The sequence below is a fragment of the Sebastes umbrosus genome, chromosome 1, assembly GCF_015220745.1.
Source record: "Sebastes umbrosus isolate fSebUmb1 chromosome 1, fSebUmb1.pri, whole genome shotgun sequence".
NCBI classification, from domain to species: Eukaryota; Metazoa; Chordata; class Actinopteri; order Perciformes; family Sebastidae; genus Sebastes; species Sebastes umbrosus.
The window spans coordinates 26,164,012-26,189,176 of NC_051269.1; the positions used below are offsets into that span (position 1 = coordinate 26,164,012).

Sequence of the window (25,165 nt, forward strand, 5' to 3'; positions counted from 1 at the left end):
CAGTTATCAAAGGTTGAGGGTTTCCCAGCTTAACAATAAGCCAGCGATGCTGCAGTTATACATGTAAGTAAATCTTTAACAAAAGATTTTGCCTTGATGCTGTGCAGCTTTCCTCCGGGAGGTCAACGGTTCACGTTGGGAGGAGTTCTTCCTCATGAATTAAAGATCTAAGCAGACAAAACAAGCCCACAACCTGGCAACCCAAAATTAGTTTTTTATTTAGTTATTACCAAACTGTAAAGCATTTATTTATTATTTCTAAACATCAAGTAACAATTTAAAATCCTGTAAACTGCTGCTTACCTTGCACAGTAGCTGGATTCTCGCGATGTGGGATCACATATAACATGATAATCTATCTTGTCAGGCTTCAAGTAATGCGTTTGTGTCCGGTGAGCCAGATCACAGACCAATCAGCATCCTGTGAGGAGCTACTGGCACCTATGGGCGTGGCGTGTGTGACGCGTCTATAAAGAGGTTAGCGTAGCTGCAATAGCATCAGTTATTTCTGGAGTATTTCTTCATTGAAAGAAGAGCAAAGAACAGCACTGAAGGCTTTTCTCAATGGAAAAGATGTTTTCACTCTTCTCCCGACTGGCTTCGGCCATTGACAGATGGTTCATCCACTCACCTGCTAAATATTTTTGTGCCTGCCCTTTTCCAAACTGTTCCCAATCACGGCTTCTCAGATAGTTCTGATGGGTCAAACCATTAGACGGGTCAGGTTAATAAACTGCAGCTGAAGGTTTAATCGTTAATCGTCTGAATGAAGTTTCTTTTGTCTCTGTGGTTCAAAATGATCCCTGTAAACCAAAAGATGTTCAGCGTCATTATCAGCAACTTTAACGTCTCATCCAGCATCTCTTGACTTCACTTTGACTGAATAGACCCCAACAGTGATAAAACAAAGAAACTTGCTTTCAGCGGACTGTGAATGGAGTGATTAATAGACAGTCAAAGAGTAAATAAAAGGCCTGTGTATCAGTGGTGTTGGATGAAGATGTGGGCTGTGTGTGTGTGTGCCAGTGTTACAGTGGTGCTGTAGTAAACAGCGGAAGTCTTCCACACTGCTGACTGAGTGGCTTTGACACAAATTCCAGCTCACGCATGGCAGCGTGCGGTCTCGCCTGAGCAACTGCTGCAGCCTCCCGATCCAGAGGATCCAGACAAACGGCACATGTGAGCTGGACTGTAGGGCCGAGGAGAGCCGAGGAGGGCCGAGGAGGGAGATGGCCCAATAGAGACACAGTCTCATTGTCTGTTTGTCTGGCTGCTGGACTGATCTCCCCCCTTTAAATGAATCACTGTTTGCTTTGTTGGCCCGGTGTGACAGATAGTCGGTCTCATTTTGCTGTTCAGCTCAATGTGATCTATTTTTTATCGTGTGAAAATTGTCTTCAAATGTTTTGTTTTTTACTGACCAACTGTGCAAAGCCCAAATATGATCAGTCATCATAGAAGAGAAAACCTCAGAAATGTGAATCTCTCTATGGATCAATGCGATATGAATAATAGTTTGTGGTTTAATAATAAATTATCATCAATGGCTCACAGAAATGTCTTTGAACTCATCAATGGCTCCGTGCAATATAACTATAATTTGATTCCATTTTATCTGGAACTAAACTTGATTTAATCTGATTATGACCGTCTGATGATAAGGAATCACATTTATGGTGTCGTATTTTGGCTCTGCTAAGAAAAAGGGTTAAATGAGCAGATGTCAGTGTCGGCATACTAATATTAGCATCACAAATAGACAATGCATCTGTATAATTTCCTCAGCCAAGGGCCTTTAAGGAGGTTTTGTTTTCACCGTCGTTGTTTTGTCTGTCTGTAGTCTGTTAGCAGGATTACTCCAAAAGTTTGCAATGGATTTGAATTAATTTTTTGGAGGGGTGGGGTGTAGCACACCGAACAATCCATTAGATTTTGGCGGCGATCCGGATCATGATCCGGATTCAGGTATTTTTTTAAGGATACCACAGGGTATAACACATGCGCAGTGTTACTGATTACGCGTGACCCCGCCTATTTCCTTCTGAGAGCAGAGAGATACGTGTGAGGATGTGTGACGAGACACCGAGGTGCGGCAGCTGCTGGCCATCCGCGGTGAGAAAGAAAAAAGCGGTAGATGACGGGATGAGAGACAACGTAGTGTAACGTTATACAGACATTACAAGGCTGCTGAATGAGAGAGGCATCCGCCGATACGTTACACGGAAACACACCGTGTTAATAATAAGCCGACCACCTCACAGTACCGCCAGCTGTGACATGTGATCTGTTTTTAAAGTCAGGCACCTTGGCGGAGGTCTGCGCTCTCCGAATGCCATTCTACTTTAAGTTTGTGACTAGAGCTGAAATGATTAGTTGATAAATTGATTAGCTGATCAACAGAAAGTTGATCTAAAACTATTTTGGTAATCCATCAGAAGTGCTGCTTCTCTCTTGTTCAGCTTCTACATTGTGCATTTCTTTCTTGTATGTGACCGTAAACTGATTATCGTTGGGTTTTGGACATTTCTCACTTTTTTCTAACATTTTTTGGGCAAATTAATAAATCGATTTATCCAGAAAGTAATTGTCAGATTAATCAGTTATGTAAATAATCGTTCAGCTCTATTTGTGACCCATAATTTACCTTTGTTTGGTATTTAAGAAGGGTTCGACAGGTCTTTATAATGAAAAACATCAATTTTGGAAGATCATTTCTGTAAATTCAGTGTCTGATAGGGAGGACACGACTACTTATTTATGGTCGACATTGTGTTTTTGGAAATGAACTCATCAAAAGTCTGTAAGGTGTGAAAAGCTGAAAGCAATCGTCATGAGCCGCCACAGTCTGCAGAAACTGCAATAATTGTGTTTGACGGCTTCCGTGTCTGAATGCATAAACACTTCCAACTCACTGCTTTGAGACAAGTTGTCCTCTGAATATGAATGCAGCACGAACTGCAACCATATTCCCAGAGGGAGGAGGGGGGAGTCACGCTGGGTGTGACACAGAGGAGAGAGAAACATTGAAACTGCAGACAGTGGAAGAGAAAACTGTTCATAATTCTGACTCGTGTGTCAGTTTTCCTCTGATACACTTAATACACAAAAACATGTCATAGTTTATTTTTCATCCACTGAAACACTAGAGCAGTATATTTCAGGTGGATAATATTGCACCTCTATAACGGCACATATAGGACTGCTGCAGTGACAGAAAGCGAGCATACAGCAGAGTGTGGAGTCCCTGAGGAGGAAGCCACAGGGATGACTGATGTGATGCTGCTTGTCACAAACAATATTAATCCTCATTTCTCTCCATCTTTCTTCATCTCCGTCCACCTCTCTGTGTCCAGGAGAGCGCTGCGAGCTGTCGTCCCGCTCGGGCCGCTGTGCTCCGGGAGTCTGCAAGAACGGCGGCTCCTGTGTCAACCTCCTGGTCGGCGGGTTCAAGTGTGAGTGTCCGCCGGGCGGCTACGAGAAGCCCTACTGTGAGATGACCACACGCAACTTCCCCCCGCACTCCTTCCTGACCTTCAAGGGCCTCCGCCAGCGCTTTCACTTCACCCTCTCTCTCACGTAAGCACCTCCGCCTCCCTGCAACAAGCTGCAGCTCACCTGGGTCACCTGCGCTGTTCCATTGCCTTTCAGTAATCTGTGATTCAGTCTTCATCCACCTCCACCCCCACATCCTACTTCTGCATGCTCTCCAGCTCTCCCCTCCACTGAAGTGTGCTCCCTCCACCTCACATTTATGTAACCATAATGGTGTTTAATAGCAATAATGGGCTCACTGAACAACAGCCATCTGCTCTAGAGCCACTTTGGTATCAGATGATAGCTCCTGTGCTATAAATACCAAACCGCTGCACAGTAGAGGAGTGCATACTGTACTGTGAGGTAAAAGTTGTCCAGAAGGTGAGCTGAAGGAGCTGTGTTTTTTGGAGAGGAGACTTGCATAACATGAGGATGTTAATCCTGCAGCCAAGAGTGAGTCTGATCTTATTACAGTCAGTGTCACTGGTCACTTTGAGCTGTGAGTCAGCGGCTGGCCTATTTCAGCTCAGTCTCCCTCATCAAGCTGAAGCCAGAGAGAGGCCTTCTTTGGATGAGTGTGCAGTCATTATACTGAATATGTTTGCATCATTGTTACTGCAATATTGCTATAGCTAACTTCCTTTATAATGTCAACTTCAGGTTAAATTTTAGTGTCGTTTTGGTGTTATTTCTTTCCAAATGTTCAATATTTGTTTATTTTTTAGTCCCTGTATTCGTAGAAAATTTTGCTTTTTTTAGGTATTTTATTTGCAATTTTATTTATTATATCCAAAATCACAAATTAGTCTCAGAGGCCTTTACAGGTTGTACGACGACATACGACACCCTCTGTCCTTTGACCCTAAATTCGGATAGGGAAAGCCCAACTAACAGAATCGAGAAGTGCATTTTGCAAAACACACTGCATCAGAAACTCTTAAAATGTAAGTGTTTAATACATATGTGAAGGCATTCGGGTGAATGCATTTATTTGCTTTCTTATAGAGAGTGAGATGAGAGGACTGATTATGTTTGTACGCTAATAATGTAGCTGGAGCAAGTTTATTATAGTAAATTAAAACTGAAACTAAATAAAAGCTATATCCTTCAAGAAAAACGCAACTGAAACGGTATTGCCTGGGTAACAAAAATAATAAAAATAAAATATGAAAATATTAAAAAATGAACAAATTAATTTCAGTTTTATTTTAGCTATAAAATATCACTACTGAAAAAGGAGACGGCATGAATTTCCGTCAACTCTCGTGACATTGAACCACAGAAACGGAACGGTCTTGACCTTCCAGGAGATGACGCTGTGCAGCAGATGCTAAAGTAGCGCGAAGATTAAACATTAGCCTATATAGTCATTCCTACAGTTCTCCAACCATGTATTTTGTATTTATATAGCTACATACTTCTGAGACATTATACCCGGTAGTAACAAAAACAAAAAAAAAACTAAATATATAAAAACTAAAACTAAACCTTTTCTGAAAAAACTAGCAAATACACTTTGAAAACTAACTAAAACTAAACTAAAATGAAATCAAACAGTCAAAACTACAATAAAATAAAAACTAATTGAAAATTAAAAACTATTATAACTTTGAGCTAGCAGCTGATTGGCTTAGCTTAGTTTAGCTTAGCACAAAACACAATCAATTTTTTTACAATTGTGTTTTTGTGCAGATTAAACAAACAAGATATAACATGGTAATATTATTATAATATAATGTTAATTATTGAACTTGACAGACGCTGGAATGTGGATTTTTCCCAAACTATTCCTTACACTACCATATGGAGGGACTAAATAGGGACCACTTCATATTACACTCAAAGAAAACACTAGCAGACTGAAAAGAAATCTCAGTTCAGACTATTTTCAGGACTGTTATCTGAAGAATTTATGGCATGAGATGTGCAAACAGCTACGTCATTGCTAACGCTGGCACTTTCTCTGAGAGCTGGAGGTGCTATCTCATGCCACAATTAGCTTTTAGTAAAAATAGCAAAGATCTGAGCCCAAGGTTCCTTCTTTTTCCTACAACGCACAAAAAGAGAAAGTGCTTCATGAATGTTTTATAACGTTAGTTTTAAAAGTAGACAGTTTTATTTCAGTTTTGCTTTAGGCAAGGTGTCATTTCAGTTTTATTTCACCTCATGGCACTGCCTCTTGATTTAATCATAGACATCATTGTGAAGGTATTTTCCCATAAATGCACATTTTTCTTTTATCCATCCAACTTGTGTCAGAATCAGTTATTATAATGTAGGTGTAGCACGTTGGGAAATTGAAGCTGAAGCATTCAATGTGTGCAGTTGATCATTTGGTGGTTTGCGGAGGGGGAGGTGCTTGTTTCAGAAACGAGCAGATGAGCCGTGAACACTGAACACATGCAAAGACAGCGGGATCTCCAGTCTGCATGGATTCTCCATGCGATGAAATGTAATCAACGATAAAAGCCGTCCGCTCTGTTTGATATCTGTCACAACAAGTGACAACAAGTATCACCTCTCGGATGGTATCACAGGGAATGTGTTCTGCCATTTTGCTTTTCTCATTGTGATACTCGTCACCTTAGACGTGTTTGGCAGCGGTTGACACTCACAATGGTGGAAATAATATCCCCCTTGTGAGCTTTACGGACTCGGCCCTTCTTTAAGAGAGGTTCAGATGACAGTCTTTTTTGATGGAGAACTGCTCAAACCAGTTTTGAAAGTGGTCTACATTTCACTGGCAGGTCACCGAAGCTCTGAAGTAGCTGCAGTGTAAAAGAGGCCGATACTGTGAGCCTGAGGCAGGTGAGGTCAACCTGTTACGTGATCCTGCACCGATCAGGTTCTCCCAGAAAGAGCTTCTGTTATGATGAACGGCTCAGGATGTGGATCTTGTTCGCTCAGAGTGACGGCTAATTTTAGGTCTCATTCCATCACGGCTCTGTGCTGCTGAGCTCCGCAATTAAGGCTGAGATTTCGCTAAAAGGTACAAAGTGTTTTGGGATCAGCACAAACAAGATTTAAAGTCTTTCTCATCTCTAATATTCTCTGTGACTGAGCTGATGTTTAGGTCATGGTTTAACTCGTACAAGAGCATGTGTTGGGCAAAACTAGTCATCTACAGTAATGCTAGCGGCTCTGCGAGGATGTACTGAGGCACAGCGATGCTTTGAGCTAAATGCCAACGTCAGTATGCCAACAGGCTTGCAATGATGATGCTAACATGCTGATATTCAGCAGGTATAATGATGACCATGTTCCCCACAGTGGGTAACCTCCGGGTCTGAGAAGTGAAGCCAATGCAGAAGTCTCTTAAACTGTCATTGTTTCTAATATCCAGCAGGGGGCGACCCTCTGGTTGCAAGAAGAAGTCTGATTGTATAGAAGTCTATGAGAAAATGAGCCTACTTCTCACTTGATTTATTATCTCAGTAAACATTGTAAACATGAGTTTATGGTCTCAATCGCTACTTTCAAGTCTTGTTCAATGCAGCATGATGTTCATTTAGTAAATTATGGTCACATTTAGAGTCAAATAGACAGATAAAGCAGGGGATGCTTTAGGGCGTGGCTACCTTGTGATTGACAGGTTGCTACCGAGGCGTTGTCCGGTCTGGGAGTTGTTCGTGTTTTCGTCTTACAACTTTAACTCTTTCACAGTGTGTTTTCAGTTCATGAAAGTTAATTATAACCTTTTTGATCGCCTAATAATGTCTTTTTCGGCGTTCGGATGTACTTAGCTCCACCCTCTCGTGTCACTTCTGGTTGCAAAAAACCAAGATGGCGACGGCCAAAATGCCGAACTCGAGGCTTCAAAACGGCAGTCCACAAACCAATGGGTGACGTCACGGTGACTACGTCAACTTCTTATATACAGTCCATCTTAGTTTAGGAAAAGTTAAAGGATCACCAAAATTATTACAATTCAACCAATAGGGAACATGAATGTTAAAATCCAATATGTTTCGTGACAAATCCAAAAAATCTGCAAAATTGAATGTGAATAAATTGCTTGTTTCCATCCCTTACTGTTATGCAAATATTAGGAGTGGGATAGATCAAGATAAACAGCTGGTGGTGCTAAATAATTCTCCAGTCAGGTGCCATTAAACCATTGAAGATTGTGACGCAATCAAAAGAGCGCCAGTCAATCCTCAGATGATGGAAAACTATTTGGAAAATGTGATCTAAATACGTCATTTATGTTTGTCTTATGTATTCATTTCAAGGTTGTTATGATCTCCTCATCGGTGCACACAGATCTGATAGTCACATGCTTCATGTATGTCAAGGTTTTTCCTTGAGGTCTGTTTCTATTGCATTTTGTCACATTTAGTTTTTATCGATACATCGTTTCTACCTCAGCCAAGTGCAAAAACACATTGTAGTATTTTGACTGTTTTTTGAATTTATGCCGTTTTTTATGCTCAAATTGAAAATGTGCACAAAAACGGATAGATGGAAACACGCTCTGGGGCGGATCACAGCGAGACATTCCTTCGCAAAAGGTGTCGGGCAGAACAGCTGATGCGCTTGTGGAGCAGGGCTGTGTGCTTAACCAGGCGATCAAATGTGATTAACGGAAAATATGGTCTCTCGCTCTCTCTCTGTCAGAGACATTAGCCCACATGAAACTATCACGGCATGGGATATAAATCCCCCCTTCCCTCTCAGAGTCCTACAGCTAACCAACTAGCTAGCCACATCTACCGGCATCAAAACAGGAAGGAAGTGGTAAAGTAGTAAAGTTCGCCACTTACTTGATTCGATTTGCTGCCTAGGCCAAGTGTGACATTGAGTGGTGCGACTCCGCGCCTGACGCTGAAAAGTTGAGAATATTTCAGCTTTTGTGCGCGACACGCGGCGTCAGAGAGAAGTGCACGGTAGGCACGCCGTAACATAGGAAAACAATGGTTTTGCTGGTGATGCATTTCTAGCGTCGTGTTTCGGTGTGATCGGCCCCTTAATGTGGCGCTAGGAGAAAAGTCTGGGGATTTAAGTAATTAAGATTCATCCTCTGACAACTATGAATGACGGTACCAAACATCATGGCAATCAATACAATATTTATATTGACCTTTCACTAAAAACAAAAAAGCCATCCTTATGACGGCGCTAGAGGAAAAGTCAGTAGAATTGATCCTCTTAGGGAGCACGAGTGTCCGTACAAAATTGAATCTGAATCCATTCAATAGTTGTTGAGATATTTTAGTCTGGATCAAAGTGGTGATTTGACCTACTGACATCCCTAAAGATAAAAAAAAATCTATTTTAAAAGTATTAGTTCAATAAGTCTTCTCCTTCTTTCCCAGCAGATCATATAAATTATAAAATATAACACAGATTTTTGTTTCTTTATTTCACACTTTCAGGTTGTAAAATCACTCGAGGGCTCTTTTTTTTCCTCCCCACTGCACACTTCTTATGAATTGCAGCATGTTAGCATAGCGTGACACGGCCCCCTACATAAGGGCAGACTGGTTGTTATTTTTACTGATGGCTGCCTAATGTGACATGCAGTGATGCCAGTAGAGTCAGTATTTAGCTCCGGCTGATTACTCTCATAGTTCAGAGGGCTCAGGGGGGCAATGTGGAGCAGCCTTTTAAATCGATCCGTCAAAGACTGGAAGCCTAGTAAAGAGTAATAGACACTAGATCATAATTCTAGATGGCGTTCTGTATTGTTTTACTGGATATGTAGACGCCGTCTGACTGCTCTGTCTCTGCTGTTATTATCAGCTGGAGCATCGGCATCCTCGTTCCTCTGAGGTCGTGATTATCGTTTTCCTCAGTAAGCAGGTCAGCGGTGCCGTGCCCCCTGGCTCTTCTTCAGCTCAAGAATACTGCACAAACAGCATCATGTACAGTATACCCTCAAACCCTGAAGTCTGAAGAGGGTTGGGGGGTGGGCGGTTGCTCATGTTGTCTGAGAGCATGTATAGATATTTGGATGTATGAATGACATACTTCCTCTGAAAAACAAAAACCTGCTTAGTTAATGGAGACTGCAGCTCCGTTTGGGCTCAGAAAAAGAAGAAACTTTGTGCTTTTTTTAGTGTTTCAGAGCCAGTTTGAGATTGATCTTTTATTTAAATAAGTCATTAGTCTTTTGATGAAAATGAAGCTGCATGTTAATGGATTAAATGACCAGAAAATACAGACGCCAGTGAACCACACATGCCTCTCGGTTGGCAGATGTGCACAGGAGACTCATTGTTGGGTCCCCTGTGAGATGGATAATGAATCAATCTGGTAGTTAGTGCTGTTTTTTTTTAGTTTTAACACACTTTCACACATCTCCGTGACCCATTTTTCCACAGGATCAGATTTACGACCACAGACCACAGCTGACAGGTAAAGCGTGATATTTTTAAACCATGTGCTCCACCGCATACTTTGATCCCAGATCCAGAGTAGTGAGGCACCGTCGGCGATCTGGTCCACGAGTTTGAACCATATGCACGCATATAAATTGAAATGTGCATTAATATGTGAGGATCATGCAACACAGCGGCCCTGGGCGATCTGGTTTCACCATCTAGATGCAAATAGAAATCTGAAACTGAGGCTGTGGTTACAGCTCTGGCAGCTGTCTGTGTGTTCTCCTCCATAAGAAAATATATGTTGAAGCTGTCGTTACTCTGAACCTTCTTCTTGTGTGCTTCTTCTTTACTTGCGGTAATGCGTTTTCCCCCCTCGTGCTGCTTTGACATTGCCCTAGTTTTCTGTCTCTGTGTTGTAGTGTGTCATGTAATGTGGCTCTGTGATATCTATTCATGGCACGGAGATTCCTTCTGTATTCCTTCACTGTTTCTGTGCTGCAAATATGACTTTCTTTTCCCTCTGACTCGGCCTCGTGTTCATGATTAAACATCGTCATGTGTTCAGGGATCTTTGTCAAGCCTCTGCGTGAGCTCGTCTTCATGAAAGTTACACAGCACACTGTTTTACTGTAGCACACCAGTGTGTAAGGAAAGCCAGGAGAATGTGAGGGGATAGTATGGATATTTTTAAATGGGTCAAGGGAGACCACTGCCCTCTTTCTTTTCCCTGTTAACGTGGAGCATGGCCGACAGCAGATGTTTTCCTACAGTACGTCAGGGCTTATGTCATTTGGTATCTTTATGTTCAAAGACAATATATTTTTCTTAATTTCAACAAATCCAATGAAAAGACCATATCCAAAAATGTGTTCCTCCTCTTACTTCTCTATCCTGTCTGTGGCACTCAGCCCAAATCCCATTCGTTCCTACTGAAGACGTCACTTTTTAAAAACAGGATACTTTTTTAAGGTTCAGTAATTTCTTAAAACACCTCGCTACTGTCATTTTTTAGCAGATGTTACTACAACCAAAGTAAATACTGTATTTGTTAGGGACTATTTTCCTGTAGCGGATTAATACACCTTTGGTGTTCTAGTTAGTATTTACAGCAGCCGTGTATGTGGGATTGGGTTAAAATATATTACACTGTCCTGAAAAAGCACTTAGTATAGGTTTAGGACAGAACTACATGGTTGGGCTTAAAACTACTACGTTTGTAAAGTGAATGAAACTGAGCATTGTGAACACGGGACATGAACGAACATCTGATTGTTACGTGAAAGTGAAACTTAACATACGGGACACAAACAGCGGCCTTAGTCTATAATTACATCATATTCATATGAAAATAACAAAGCTGCATTTTTTGTTTGCACTAATTACTGTAGAAGACTTATTCTTTCAATTAAGATTTGACAATGAAGAAGTGTTTATGTTCCTTATGTAAGCCATACTTTTGTTAAGGCAAACATTTGTTAACTTATTTTTGCCAAATAAATGAAAAGCATGTTGAAATCAGAACATGACTTCCTCGCTGTACCATAAATGTACCGAACCAAACCATTCCGCCCCTAGCGTTTACTGTTGCCGTGGATGGGTTTACATTGTAGTTAATGGAAAGCCTGGTGCATCTCATACCGGTGCTAGAGTGTGCCTTATGCGGCGGTATCAAACGTCGACGGCCGTGACAAGGCGTTGGTATTTGGCACCCTGGAAATGAGAACGGCTGGAATAAGCTATGCCGGCCTTAACCTTTAATTCATTGGGTGAATATGGATGAAAACAAATACATGGACTAAACAGTGATGAAATTGGGTAGTGACAAATGTAATTAAATTAAAATGCTGTCTGTTTTTTTGTTGTTTTTTCAGATTTGCTACCAAAGAGCCCGACGGGTTGTTACTCTATAACGGCCGCTTCAATGAGAAACACGACTTCCTCGCCATGGAAATCATCAATGAGCAGATACAGCTCACCTTCTCTGCAGGTAGAACAGTTATTGGTTTGTTAATGCTTTATAATTATGATTTACTGTTTTATACAATTTTTGTCCTGAGTGTGTTGCGGTCATTCACCTCTTTCATTGTTTCCCAGGTGAGACCAAAACGACAGTTTCACCGTACATCCTCGGAGGAGTCAGTGACGGCCAGTGGCACGTGGTGGATATTCACTACTACAACAAGGTATGATCCAGAATAAATCAACAGAAGAGCTACAAACACCTTGCGTTTGCAGAGCCTGGTTTATGATTAGGTTTAACTGCAGGTTGTAGGTTCATATTTACAGTACAGACATGAGAGTCGTATCAATCTTCTCATCTAACTTTCTACAAGAAAGCCCGTGTAAGTGTATTTCCCAAAATGTCAAACTATTCATTCAAACAAGGGTGATCATGGTGAACCCTCATATTCTGATTAGGTTTTCATTTCCTACTTTTAATTGTTACACCATAGCTGACATACCTCTGGTTAAATGTGTCTGCTGCTGCGCCCCTCATCAGGTGTGGCAGTTAAATACCAGAAATAGTTACCGAAAATATTCAGAGTGAAATCAGGTGACAGGTTTGATCCGCTGCAGACGACAGAGTTTTATTGCCCTGAAGGCTGCAGCAGTGAAAGCTGACATGCTTTCTCAATAAAAAGCTTTGTCTTTATGACATCCATAGTGGTGCAACTGTAGTGGGTGCAAGTTAGTTGTGTAAGTTTGTTGTACTGCCTCTTTAGTGCTGCTGCTCTGTCAGGCTAAAGAATCGACTGATGATCTGGAAGACAGCCAACGTGCCAACTAGACACTGACGGAGGGAGAGACAAGAGAGGGAGGGGGGTGAATGAATGAATGAATGAAAGCCAGAGAGTGGGAAGGCAGTGTTTTTCCAGACACGGTCAGATTGGACTAAATATGTTTTGACTAATACAGATTTCTCTGTAAGGACATCACAACAACTCAATCGCTAGAGGAATGTATGGAGCTGTTGTCTCTGCTCTCTCAGCACTTTCCCACCCAGGACCAACACACACAGGATGTCACATTTTAGTCTATTGAGGAAGTCACTTTGCATCATAAAGATGTTGCCAGGCAACACCCCCGCTGCTCACATCTTCTATTCAGTGTCTATAATAACACGGCCATGTCAGATTTTAGCCAGAAGTAGTGATGAAGGGGGGAAATCTTGTCGACTTTTGAGTGAAAACTATTTGTTTCATTGCCAAGAAGATATTATAGTCTCATTAATCACTTTGAGTACAAAAACCTCAAATCAAATGATTCTTTTGTTGTTTTGCTGACCTGGTAGTTTTACATCTGTAAATGTGCTTCATGTTTGAAGAGGACATGATTCTGTTAATGAGGCATTTGCATGTACAGTACAAGTAGAGCTGTAACATAGATTAATCGATTAGTTGTCAACTATTAAATTAATCGACAACTATTTTCATAATCAATTAATCGGTTTGAGTATTTTCTTTTTAAGAAAAAAGTCAAAATTCTGATGATTCCAGCTTCTTAAATGTGAATATTTTCTGGTTTCTTTACTCCTTTATGACAGTAAACTGGCTTTGGGAAACACTGATCAACTTTTTTTTGACCAAACAACCAATCGATTAATCAAGAAAATAATCAACAGATTAATAGACAATGGAAATAATCGTTAGTTGCAGCTCTGAGTACAGGTGCAACATGTAGATGTTTGCATCGGACTACCAGTTTGATAAAAACAGCTTCATATTTCTATGAGAACAGGTCCGAGGCTGATCAGATGTTTGAGCCTCAAACACCCTTTTCTATGCTGATTCCAGCTGATTTTGTGGGATATAAATTAATGTATGAAGTTACCTTTCATTAATTTATGATTCATTAATCATTAATTAACCGTACAAACTCGTAGTAACTGGATCATTTCTTAATGGTGACCAAGAGGAATTCATGATACATCCTGCATTAAATCATGAATTATGCATTATATTATATATAATATATGTTATACTATATCAGATTATATATGTTTGTACCTGTATGATAGAGGTGGGAATCACCAGAGGCCCCACAACACGATATCATCACGATACTTAAGTCAGGATACAATCTTATTGCGATTTTAAACATTTCGCGATATGCTGAGTATTGTGATAAGATATATTACGATTTATTACCTTTTTTCAGCTGCAAATGTTGCAGTTTGTCAACATCTGTTTTATCTAATAAGATACAGTTTTCACTCTGTTCATCTCAGAGTTTTCATTCACATGTCTTGAGGTCAAGGAACCCCCTTTGAAAATGGTCATGCCAGTTTTTCCTCGCCAAAATGTAGCGTTTCTTTGGAGCGTTATTTAGCGTTCTTCCCGACAAGCTAACATGACATGGTTGGTACCGATGGATTCCTTAAGGCCCAGACACACCAACCCGACATCAAAGTACTTGCGATGACGAAGGCCGTCCTTTGAGTCCCCTTTGTCTTGGCCAACAAGTTGCACTCAAACACACCGCAAAGACTACAGCCAACGGACAGTTAGCACGTACGTTTGCACCTGCGTGAGAGGAAATAACTCTCTCTACGAGCAGGTAACGGTAGTCTGTATTCGTCATTCAAAAAGGGAAACTGGAAGACCGAGGACGGCGGATATACAGCCGTTGTTATGATGCGTACATAAAAAAAAATCACAGGCACGACTAGAGCAGACTAGAGCTGATGGTGCAGGACACACCGCAAAAACTAGGCCGACAGACGTTCACCGACGGCCCCAAACTGTCCGACGGCCGACCATCGGCTTGGTGTGTCAAGGCCTTCAGGTTATCTAGTTTCATATGATACCAGTATCTTCACTCTAGCGTTAAGACTGAGACTGAAAATATCACAATACTATGCTGTATTGATTTTTTCCCCCTAACCCTACTCTATCATAAAGTGTATCCAGTGTACTCAATACATATGTGTTCATTATAGTGAAAACATCCCAGCGCTGTCTGGGGTCCGGCCCTCAGCTCTAGCTGAACTAATCCTCCCGTCCTCCTCTCATGTTCCACATCCTGTGAGTCGCTGAGGTAGAAACCCGGCTCCTCCCTCTCGAGGTATCCCACAGTGGCCCACTCTGACCCGTCCCTGTCCGCAGGGGGTGGGGCACGGTGAGGCGGGGAGGGGGCAGTTTAGATTGAAATGTGGCTTTCAGGATGGCGGGGGACTGTGGAGAATGGCAATGACCGCTGCCTTTGTGTTTGGCTCTGCTTCCTTTGGGACCATGGGCAGTGAATGATGCGGCCCCGGGGAAGGTGCCCCTCTCTCTCTGTTCTCCGGCGAGGACAGAAAAGCGGCGCAGGAGAGGAGCGAAAGCAGGGTAAAGAAAAGCCGAGAGAAGTATTGACTCGGGCTTTGAACGGGGACGCTGCGCTTCAGGGCCGACCCCTCTTGTTGCTATGGTTTTTCTAGTCAATCTTAGATCCCATATTTGTGTTGCTTGCTGCCATGCTCCTCCAGCGCAACCCTTGTCACCCTCTGTGACAGGGAACTCATATTCCCATAATCCCCTGTAGCGGCGAGTGAGAGCAGTGTTTAATGTGGTCTTCAGCAAATATGTGCACTCCAATCAGAGCTGACAGGACGGGGTTTTGTGCAGCAGAAAGACGTCCTGACAGACAGTCATTATTGGAGAGTCAACAGCCGTGACTGATGACAGCAGAGGTCAGTGAAAGGAGCGTCCAATCTGGAGCGCTGCCTGTTTCAGAGCTTTCACAGGGAAGGGAAAACCGTGGAAAAGAGCATGTCGGATGATTTCACCTTTGGCAATTCACACCGCATGTTTGCTTGTTTCATCATCAACAAATTTGTAACAAATTGGCCTCAAGGAGCATCAACTGAACAGTGAAAGCCACCTTCAGGATGTGTTTCCATCTACTTTACATTTCAGTGAGTCTCACAGTCAAGAAAATAACTGCTGGGACTTCCTGTGGGAACATTTCTTGACAACAGGGCCTGTTGTACTCGAAAACTTGTTAAATGTTTCTAATATTGTACAGCTCTGGACTGCCAACTGAGCGTCTCTGAAAATACTAATCTTCTTAGGTGACTCAACAGAGTTCAAGTGAGTCTGCCAATCTTGGAAATAGTTTACAAAACTCTGAGAGTTTTATGTGACTTCCTGGTTCAGTCACCTGAACTGCAGACTGAGGAGTGAGCTGGTTAGCGTAATCTAATTTCATGGCCACCAAAATAATGATAATAATAAAACCACGAACATCTTGATAGTTCTTCTCCTGTATTTTCTCAGTCTGAACTCTGGGAGGCGTTGTAAGATGCCTGATTCTTCTGTTCCAAGTGAAATCTGCATTTTTATAACACATTTTTTACTAAGCTACAAATCACAATCCACTATATTCTATTTAATGTTTTAATGGTTTAAGTTTTTATGTATTTTTATTTAGAGCTGCAACGATTAATCGATTAGTTGTGAACTGTTAAATTATCCACCAACTATTTTGATAATCGGTTTGAGTATTTTGTTAAGAAAACAAAGTAAAAATTCTCTGATTCCAGTTTTTTAAATGTGAATATTTTCTGGTTTCTTTACTCCTCTATGACAGTAAACTGAATACCTTTGAGTTGTGGACAAAACAAGACCTTTGAGGACGTCATCTTGGGCTTTGGGAAACACTGATCGTCATTTTATAGACCAAACAACTAATCAATTAATCAAGAAAATAATCAACAGATTAATAGACAATGAAAATAATCAGATTTTATCAAATAAAATGAATAAACATTAAAAGGCTTATAACTCATCCTTCTTTGAAATTCTCTATTTTCAAGTGAACTAAATTAACTCGGCGTAAGGATTGACACTAAGCCTATATTACAAATAAATTAGATATTCTACTGCATTTAATAGTTGCAACTGATTTTTAGTTTAAATGCTTTATTTATATTTGAAAGAGTTTAAACAACATTAACAATCAAATCACTCAAATGTTGGAATGATTCATTAAACGTAGTCTAAACCTCTGTCTGGGATTTTCTCCTGGCACCTTTTTTTTTTTAAACAAGCTCTATTAGCCTTATTTACATGTACTTAAGTATAAGTACAAAAAACGATTCGCATTGTGAATGAATTTATTTTCATTGTGAATTACAAAATGGTCGGCGTGCTACTCGGCACCTTATTGCGGTCCAGATCTGGCCCATGGGCCGTAAATTGAGTATCACTGCTGGATACTCTTAGTCTTGTTTACTAGTGTGCTTTATTTTACACTTCATGGTGTTTGGTTCCCGTATTTGTTCTATAGATTACATGTTTTTTTTGTTTCTGTGGTGGACAATAAAGTTTTATTCCATCCTTCTATTCTATGTCTCACATATTTGAGAGTAGACACAACCGCAGCACAATGAACTGATATTCCTGTTTCACCAAGAATGATAACGTGAGTCAGGTGAGCTGTTGTGGTAACATACAGCCAGATAGTTTGGGGTTATTATTGGTCTAATCTCCGTCACATCAGTAACACTCATCACACTCATGTGATCACGAGACATGAAGTGAGAGCAGGAATGTAACTGACTGCAGCCTCTCAGTTATGGAGTCATGTTATTGGAGGCTCAAAGAGATTTAATCTGATCTGCTCAATGAGAAAATCATGTGAGAGAATATTAACTGTAGCAGTGCCTCAGGCTAAAATTACATTTGTCATTACTGTATTGCTCGATGTGTTTTGTCTTGATAAATTTCCTCTGATAGAGCTGCTAAAAATGTTTCACCAGCCAATGAAATCGACAGCATATTTCTAGCTGTGTGTCGTTTTTAATGAGCTTTTAAATGAAGGGATCAGACGAGCTATCGGGGAAATTATAATCTCTGAGGCTCCTGCAGACAGTGGGGGGGATCTATTTCAGTTTCATGTAGAACTAAACAGCCAGGCAATAAAAACAGACACTTCATGTGTGTTTTCAAGACTTCAGCAATGAGCCAACTCTTCATATCATCTCTGCACATGAGACGAGCTAATTCCTGCTAAATCCTGTCTGACCAGCTGACAGCTCAGCGGCCCGTCCTCGCCTGCAGGCAGCGCAGTCGGTCACTGCTCCGCCGCTGTCAGCTCGCGACACCAGCGTGAACCTACACTTATTTAGGGTTAACATGAGCTCTACGTGACCTCGGAGAAACTGGCCGTTTTGAAAAGAGGTCACGACCTTTTATTGACAGGATCATCATTCTCTCCCCCGCAGACCCCTCCTCCCTTTGTTGCTCCCCCCATTGATTTCTCAGACAATGAAGAAGATCCTTTGTCGACGGGGATGACGTCCTGCAGAGAGCAAGCTCACCTCCTGTGTGTGTGTGTGTGTGTGCCTGCCAGCCTCTGCCTTTTAGTTCTAGCTGTTATGATATGAATTATTAAAAATACTCAGCAACAGCAAGTTAAGCTGAACGGGGATTGAACCGAGTGTGATGCTAAAAGATCATTTATTTGCCTTTTTTGTTTCCCAGTTTCAAAGCTCCAGTTTTTAATCTGCCTCATAAAGCTACGTGCAGCTTAGCACCGGCTGAGATTCCCCAGAAGTTTCTGCTGCACTGCTTTATGGATTAATCCTGAATTACATGCAGCACAATAATGAGACATTTTCATAACAACCTATTTCTGAGTCCTATTTTTAAATGCAAGGAGACAAAAATACTTCAGCATCTTAAAAATAGCAGCACGGCAGTTTTTCTTTTTTTAAAGTGTTGCGTGATCTTCACGCTGACAAACCTGTGAATTCTCAAATGAATATGATACTATAGGAGGATAATAACTTGTCTCTTGTGTGCATCTAAATCAAGCTCTTTTTACAGTTTCTCATGAATTCTCTCAAAAAACATAGATTGCTCTGTTAAATCCTCAGTTGGATAAAACATAACCAACATTAGAAAGTCCCTAAGTGTACACAAAGACTTCAGTGTGCGTAACACAGGCGTCATGTGTTCTTAATCCTCATTGTTTTGACCCACGCCTCCCCAGAAACATAAGGAAGGCGCTCGGTAATTTATCTTGATATTCATGAGTTTGTGTCTCGCTCAACAGCCGATCCTAAACCCGGCCGGCCTGCCGCAGGGCCCCTCGGACCAGAAGGTCGTTGTAGTGACGGTGGACAACTGCGACGCCTCCGTGGCCCTCCGGTTCGGTCACATGATCGGAAACTACACCTGCTCTGCTCAGGGCAGCCAATCAGGATCCAAAAAGTGAGTCCACACAGGAATTACATCAGCAGAATCATCATTTCTTTTATCACTATGTGGAAGATAACAGGAAATTCATAAATAACCTTGTGCCTCACATCTTTCCTCATTACTTCTGTATTGACTTCAGTAATTTAATTGATTACTTTCTTTGCTCATTAAGAGAGAGCGTAAACTTGTTTTGAAATGAAGCTCCACATCTCCAGGGTGTTAGCGAAGCTTTGCTTTTTTTCCTTTATTGGGATGTTTACCATTTTTCTGTTTTCATCTCCAGGGGGAAAAATAACACTGCAAAACTATCTCTGTGATTAATTTTTCATGCGTCCCCCCCCCCCCATTAGTGTGATGATGTAAAGCAGGGCAAAAAACTCTGGGTGCGTTAACGGGTTTTATGTTTTCAGATCATTAGACCTGACCGGCCCCCTGCTCCTCGGAGGGGTCCCCAAACTCCCAGAGGACTTTCCTGTTCGCAACCGGGAGTTTGTGGGCTGCATGAAGAACCTGCGTATCGACAACCAGCACGTAGACATGGCCAGCTTCATCGCCAACAACGGCACTCTGCCAGGTAGGTTTTGACCTGCTGTTTGGCACCAGAAGATTATCCTTTACTTCATCTCTTAAACCTGTGAATGCTCTGCACTCAAACAATGTTTTATTGTTGGACCAGCCAAGTGAGAGAGACGAGAAAAGTAAATAACAAAGACTATAATGAGCACAGAGGGGAAGTAGAGTCAGTGGGAAATGATCATTGTACCTGCTATGAATAGTTTATTACCCTCTGACTCTTTGCTGCTTTGATGAAATAATGAGGTGGGACAGATCAAACGGGTGAATCAACCTCTTATTTTCTCGCCCTCCCAGGATGCTCCGCCAAAAGACACTTCTGCAACAACAACCCGTGTCTGAACGGAGGGACCTGTGTGAACCTGTGGGGCTCTTTCAGTTGCGATTGTCTGCTCGGATTTGGAGGACAAAACTGCGAAAGAGGTGAGTCAAGTAGAAAAAGTGCAGATGAGACCTGACACGTATTTGTCTGACCCGAGACAGTCCTCCGTCTTTGTGACCCCGAGAGTCAACTTGTCATTGAGTATAAAGCTGCCATCCATCAGGTCAAAAAAAGACGCAGAGTGGAAACAGTAACAGAGACTCACTGATGCAGAAACAGCTGCATTTCCATTTAAAAACACAACAGGTGCAACTGTGTGCAGTGCTGTTATTGGTGTTTCAAATAAGGCATCACAGCTTTTTGGGAACACCTGACCTCTCATAAATCACTAGTGATTACTCTACAGTAGTTTTAATGCCTGATTTATGACAGAATCAGCATCAAGCTGCTTGAGGTTGAATCTTATCCTGTTTAGAAGATGTTGAACCGTTAAAGTCTAATTGCTTTTTGTCATTTGAAAACATACGGTACACTGCTTATGTTTCTGTCTTGGTGTTCTCCAGTGTCTGGTTTTGTTCCACCTGATCCGCTGCAGCTGTTATCTGCGCTGATTTATGGTTTACAGTCATTTGAGAAGAGACAGAGGAAGAGGAAGAAACCCAAAACAGCACACCTCTTGTACTTGAAGTGGAATGAGTAAAAACAGATCTATTTCAGTGAGCGTTTCATCATGTAGATCAGATAGAAAAGATAGTAGAGATGGATATTCAAATATTGGACAGGTGTGTTGCATAGAGTGTCTGAGGAATAGGTGGGGATGGGAGTGTAGAAGTGGGACTTAATGCAGCTTGTTCACATGTTACTGAAGGAGATTTAATGAGGTTTGATTACTTGAATATATTATAATCAACAGTCCTGTGCAATCATCAACACTCATTTTTAAAAGGCAGTTGTTTATGCATGTATGTGCGCAGGAATGGCGTAGAGTAGGGCTGAACAATTTAAGAACAAATATCTAATGGTGATTATTTTGATTGATATTGCGATAGGATTTTCGATATTAGAAGGAATGATCATCCTCATTTTCATTGAAAAACATATTAAAATGATAATGGTGTGATTTTTGCGGGGATCTGTACCAAACAAAGATGTTTTCTTAAGTCTGTAGAACGTGAGGTTTTGGCCAAGACATCTTTGCAGCACCACAATATTTAATTTTAAATGTTATTTTGACACATTTTGCCTTTAACAAATATTTGGCCTCCTGCGATTTGAAAATTGCAGAAAGCCATATTGCGATTTTGATAAAAATTTTGATTAATTGTTAGTATAGAGCTGAAATAATAACTGATTAGTGGATCAACAGAAAATTAACTAGCAACTATTTTAATAATCCAAAGTAAGATGCCAAAAAAAATATCAGTGGATCTCAAATATGAAGATTTACTGCTCTTTTTTGGGTCTAACTTGATAGTAATCTCAATATATACATTTGTTTTGTTTGCATAACAAGCAATTTGATTCTGTCACTTTCAACTTTGTGAAATTGTGATGGGAATTTTTCATTATTTTCTGACATTAGGTAAACAAAATCAGTAACGAGAATAATCGTTAGTTGCAGCTCTAAATTGTGTGTTTGTTAAATGTACCGCCATAAATATTGATTTTTTGGCCACATGTATACAGGAGGAAACTAGCTGTGGTTAAACTCCAGCATTAACTTACACAGTACAATTAATCAGGAAGGGTTAATGGATTCATTTACAACTTTTTGTTTTTACTTTTTTGTGAAATTGCACTGCAGTTTCTCTCTTTGCATCTCACTCCTCTCACTAGCCAGCTCTGACAGCCACAGGACATCAGGTTTATTCGCCATCACTAATCGATCATTTCGATCAGGTGCTTTTCTTCACTTTGTCCAGAGACAGCGTAATGAGAGGGAAACGGTTTCACATCAGGCAGAGTGTCCTTTCCTGTCACTTTGTTTTCCACGTTTGAAAGAGCCGGAAAGCTTCTCAGAGTCGAAGCACGAGTGCACAAACACCAGAACTTCCTTCTGATTCACAAACTACACACATATATATCCATATTTGAGATGATTTGAAATTAAAATTTCATTACATACTCTAAAAGATTTAGAGTCATTGGGGTTTTTAAAGATGCCCTCCAGACACGTTTTAAGACACAAATACTCTGCTTTGAATAATAATTTATGTCTCATATGTTTTTTCCATGAAAAAGTTCAATTCCCTCGTTAATAAGTCTTTAAATATCATCCACAACTTCTGCCTCATTGAAAAGTCCAGAATCTATGAATACGCAAATATTTTGTGGTTCAAATGTTAAACTGCTGGGAAGTTCATTCTCAGCGTATGTGCACTGGAGGTTTGTGTGTCTCACTTGTGTAAGTTGCATACTGGACCATGATTGCCCTCCAGAGTAGTTGTGATGTCATAAATCCTGTTGATATCTCCTCGTCTTAAACTCAGATTTAAGGTGGTCACAGAGAAACTTTCCCCCTTCTGCAGATAAATGTGAAAACAGTCTTCTAGTGTCAAACTGTGCACGTGTCATTCTGCACAGTGAAGCTCAAACATTCAACAAACAAGAAGAAAAACACATTTTTGACTGGAGAGTGACTTTAATCATATGTTATGTCTACCTCAATGTCCTTGTATCCTTATCTCCTGAATTACCAGTACAGGTGTTGGCATGTAAAGCCTCATATGATTTCAGACACCCGCAGAAAGATGGCAGATTACTGAAGTAAACTGAGAGTGAGAGTATTTAGCTGTGATCACTTGGATGTGATCAGAGAGCACACTGGACTTGCTGGTTGATGACTCACTGTGAAACTCTCCTCATTTATCTTCATCACGTCTTCCAACTTCTGACTCTCTCCTTACATTTTATCTGTTTTTTTTTTTGTTTTTACTCTAGTGATGTCCAGCCCGCAGCGTTTCCTGGGTAACAGTCTGTTGCAGTGGAACAACATGGCAGCGACGGCGGCCTCCGTCCCCTGGCATGTAGAGCTCATGTTCCGCACACGTCAGGCTGGCGCTACGCTGCTGCACATCTCCGCCGGCCAGCAGCACAACCTCACACTGCAGGTGAGAGCAGCAGATAGTTACATCATACATTATTTCTCTCCACAGACCATTTTACACTCAGCGAAATGTTGCAATGCACAGCAATGTCAGTTCATCCTCCAGGAGGAACTTTAATTAGAAGAGAAGAAACATTTTTGTAGGATTTCTAGGTTATTTCTTCTTAATGGTCACTAAATCTGATCAGCAAAGAGCAATAACCTGAATTCTGTTACAGAGAGTGAACAAACATTTCATATGTTTTATGGTTGTGAGGTCTAGTGAGAGCATGATGGCTGTCCTCACCTGAAGTTTCCAAAAGATACAACCTTTTAGGATTGAGGCTCCACCTGTTGGCCATCTGAGTCGCAGCATGTCACTGAATATCAGAGAGACAAAAACCCAAATGATCAGACGCTCATTGTAGCATCATCTGTGTTCGGCTGCTTGTCTAGACCCACGCCTCTTTGATGTTACATAACAGTCTGATAATCTATTTCCAGCCCTGCACACCTGTGATGTGCAGCAATTCAAGGTTTTGAACTTTGACAGTCAGAGCTCTCTGTTTCTGTTCATCATGTGCCGCAGTGCTGATTCTTGGTGGTCTTTTCTCTCCTCTCTTATTGAACATCGGTTCAATCTCCCTCCTGCTGTTTCTACTCTTTGCCCGGCTCTCTCCGTGCCTTTGTAGCTGCGCGGCGGGAGCGTGATGATGGGCCTGCACAGAGGAGAAGACTCAACACTCTCCCGCGTGGAGGAGGTGCTGGTGAACGACGGGGACTGGCATCATTTGCAGCTGGATATCAGCAGTTTGGGGGGAGCAACGAGCCACCACAAAGCAGTGCTGTCTTTAGATCAGGGGCTCTACCTGGTGAGTTGTTGCATCCTAGTCACTGTAAATCACCGTGAATTAAATTATTTTAGCTTTGTAGCCATAAAGTTTGTGTCATGCACCTTTTCAGGCCAGTATGGAGGTGGACGGGAAGCTGCAAGAGTCCAAGCTGAAGGCTGTGAGCGTTGGTGGTGTGGCAAGGCCTGATGGGAAAGTTCAGCATGGCTTCCGTGGCTGTATACAGGTCCGTCCCTTCTGTAGACTCCATTCATATCATCAGCATTTGTGATCATGTCTAAAAGCAGATATCCAAAGAATCTCAGTGAGCAACTCATCTAGAAAGCGTTAGTTTTAGTGTTTTGCTGATTAAACACTTTATAATAACCGTCATTTATAAATGGTAAATTGAACTTAAATTGAACTTAGTTAATAGTTATTTAACTGAATACCAAATGATTTGTAAACTTTTAAGAAATCATTTGTAAAATATCTATAAACTTTACATAGATAGATGGACCAGAAACCAAATATTAACCATTAACAAACTATTAACTATCTATCTAAATAATGTTTATAGATGCTTTAAAAAAGTATTTATTAGCCATTTAACAAGGTATTATAATCATCAGTTATAACTTTATAATGGCCATCCAAATAATGGTTATAGATGGTTTATATATATATATATATAAAAAATAACATAATGTATTAAAATAACATAACTAGTTATGTAATTAACATAATTAGTAAACATTATTAATTATATATATTTTTTGTAAAATAACTATTAACTAAGTCTGATTAACTATCAATTTACGATTTATAAATTATGGTTATTATAAAGTGTTATCACTTGAATAAATACATTTTTAGATGTTTAGATTGTATATACATGTTGTTTTAACAATATTTCAATGACTATATCTCAAGGTAAAATAAACCACATGTTAAATATGGCCATTACAGATCTGTTGAAACCTGTAAATACAAAAATCACTAATTTAAATCACTTTTTAACCAGATTTTCGCTGCTTTTAACCCTTTTTACTTGCCGTTTCACATGAGAATCACGCTCACTCAGCAGTGTTTGAAAAAATGTTGTAACTTCATCATCTTATGATGGCGTGCAGGTAAACATCTACTGGTATTGTAGCACAGACGGGCACCTCACAGTGTTTTTCTGACACACCTAAAAGCCACCTTTGTGTTTCCAGCACATTCCAGGATCCTGTTTCACCAAATTGTAATTTGCTTATTATTTTGAGCATCTAATTGTTGCTTGCAAACGCATAATTGTGTTGTGTTGC

The 25,165-nt window shown here is 40.8% G+C and overlaps 1 protein-coding gene across 3 annotated transcripts in view; it reads left to right on the top strand.

The window, feature by feature from the left end:
- celsr2 (cadherin, EGF LAG seven-pass G-type receptor 2) overlaps positions 1-25,165 on the top strand; it is a 77,876-nt gene that overhangs the window by 37,273 nt on the left and 15,438 nt on the right. For all 3 annotated transcript variants that reach the window (XM_037777304.1, XM_037777313.1, XM_037777324.1), the window contains exons 3-11: positions 3,354-3,576; positions 11,732-11,847; positions 11,955-12,043; positions 18,900-19,057; positions 19,456-19,619; positions 19,916-20,041; positions 22,881-23,050; positions 23,718-23,897; positions 23,989-24,102. In XM_037777304.1, coding sequence (XP_037633232.1) covers positions 3,354-3,576; positions 11,732-11,847; positions 11,955-12,043; positions 18,900-19,057; positions 19,456-19,619; positions 19,916-20,041; positions 22,881-23,050; positions 23,718-23,897; positions 23,989-24,102 — 1,340 coding nt within the window. The remainder of the gene's footprint in view (positions 1-3,353; positions 3,577-11,731; positions 11,848-11,954; positions 12,044-18,899; positions 19,058-19,455; positions 19,620-19,915; positions 20,042-22,880; positions 23,051-23,717; positions 23,898-23,988; positions 24,103-25,165) is intronic.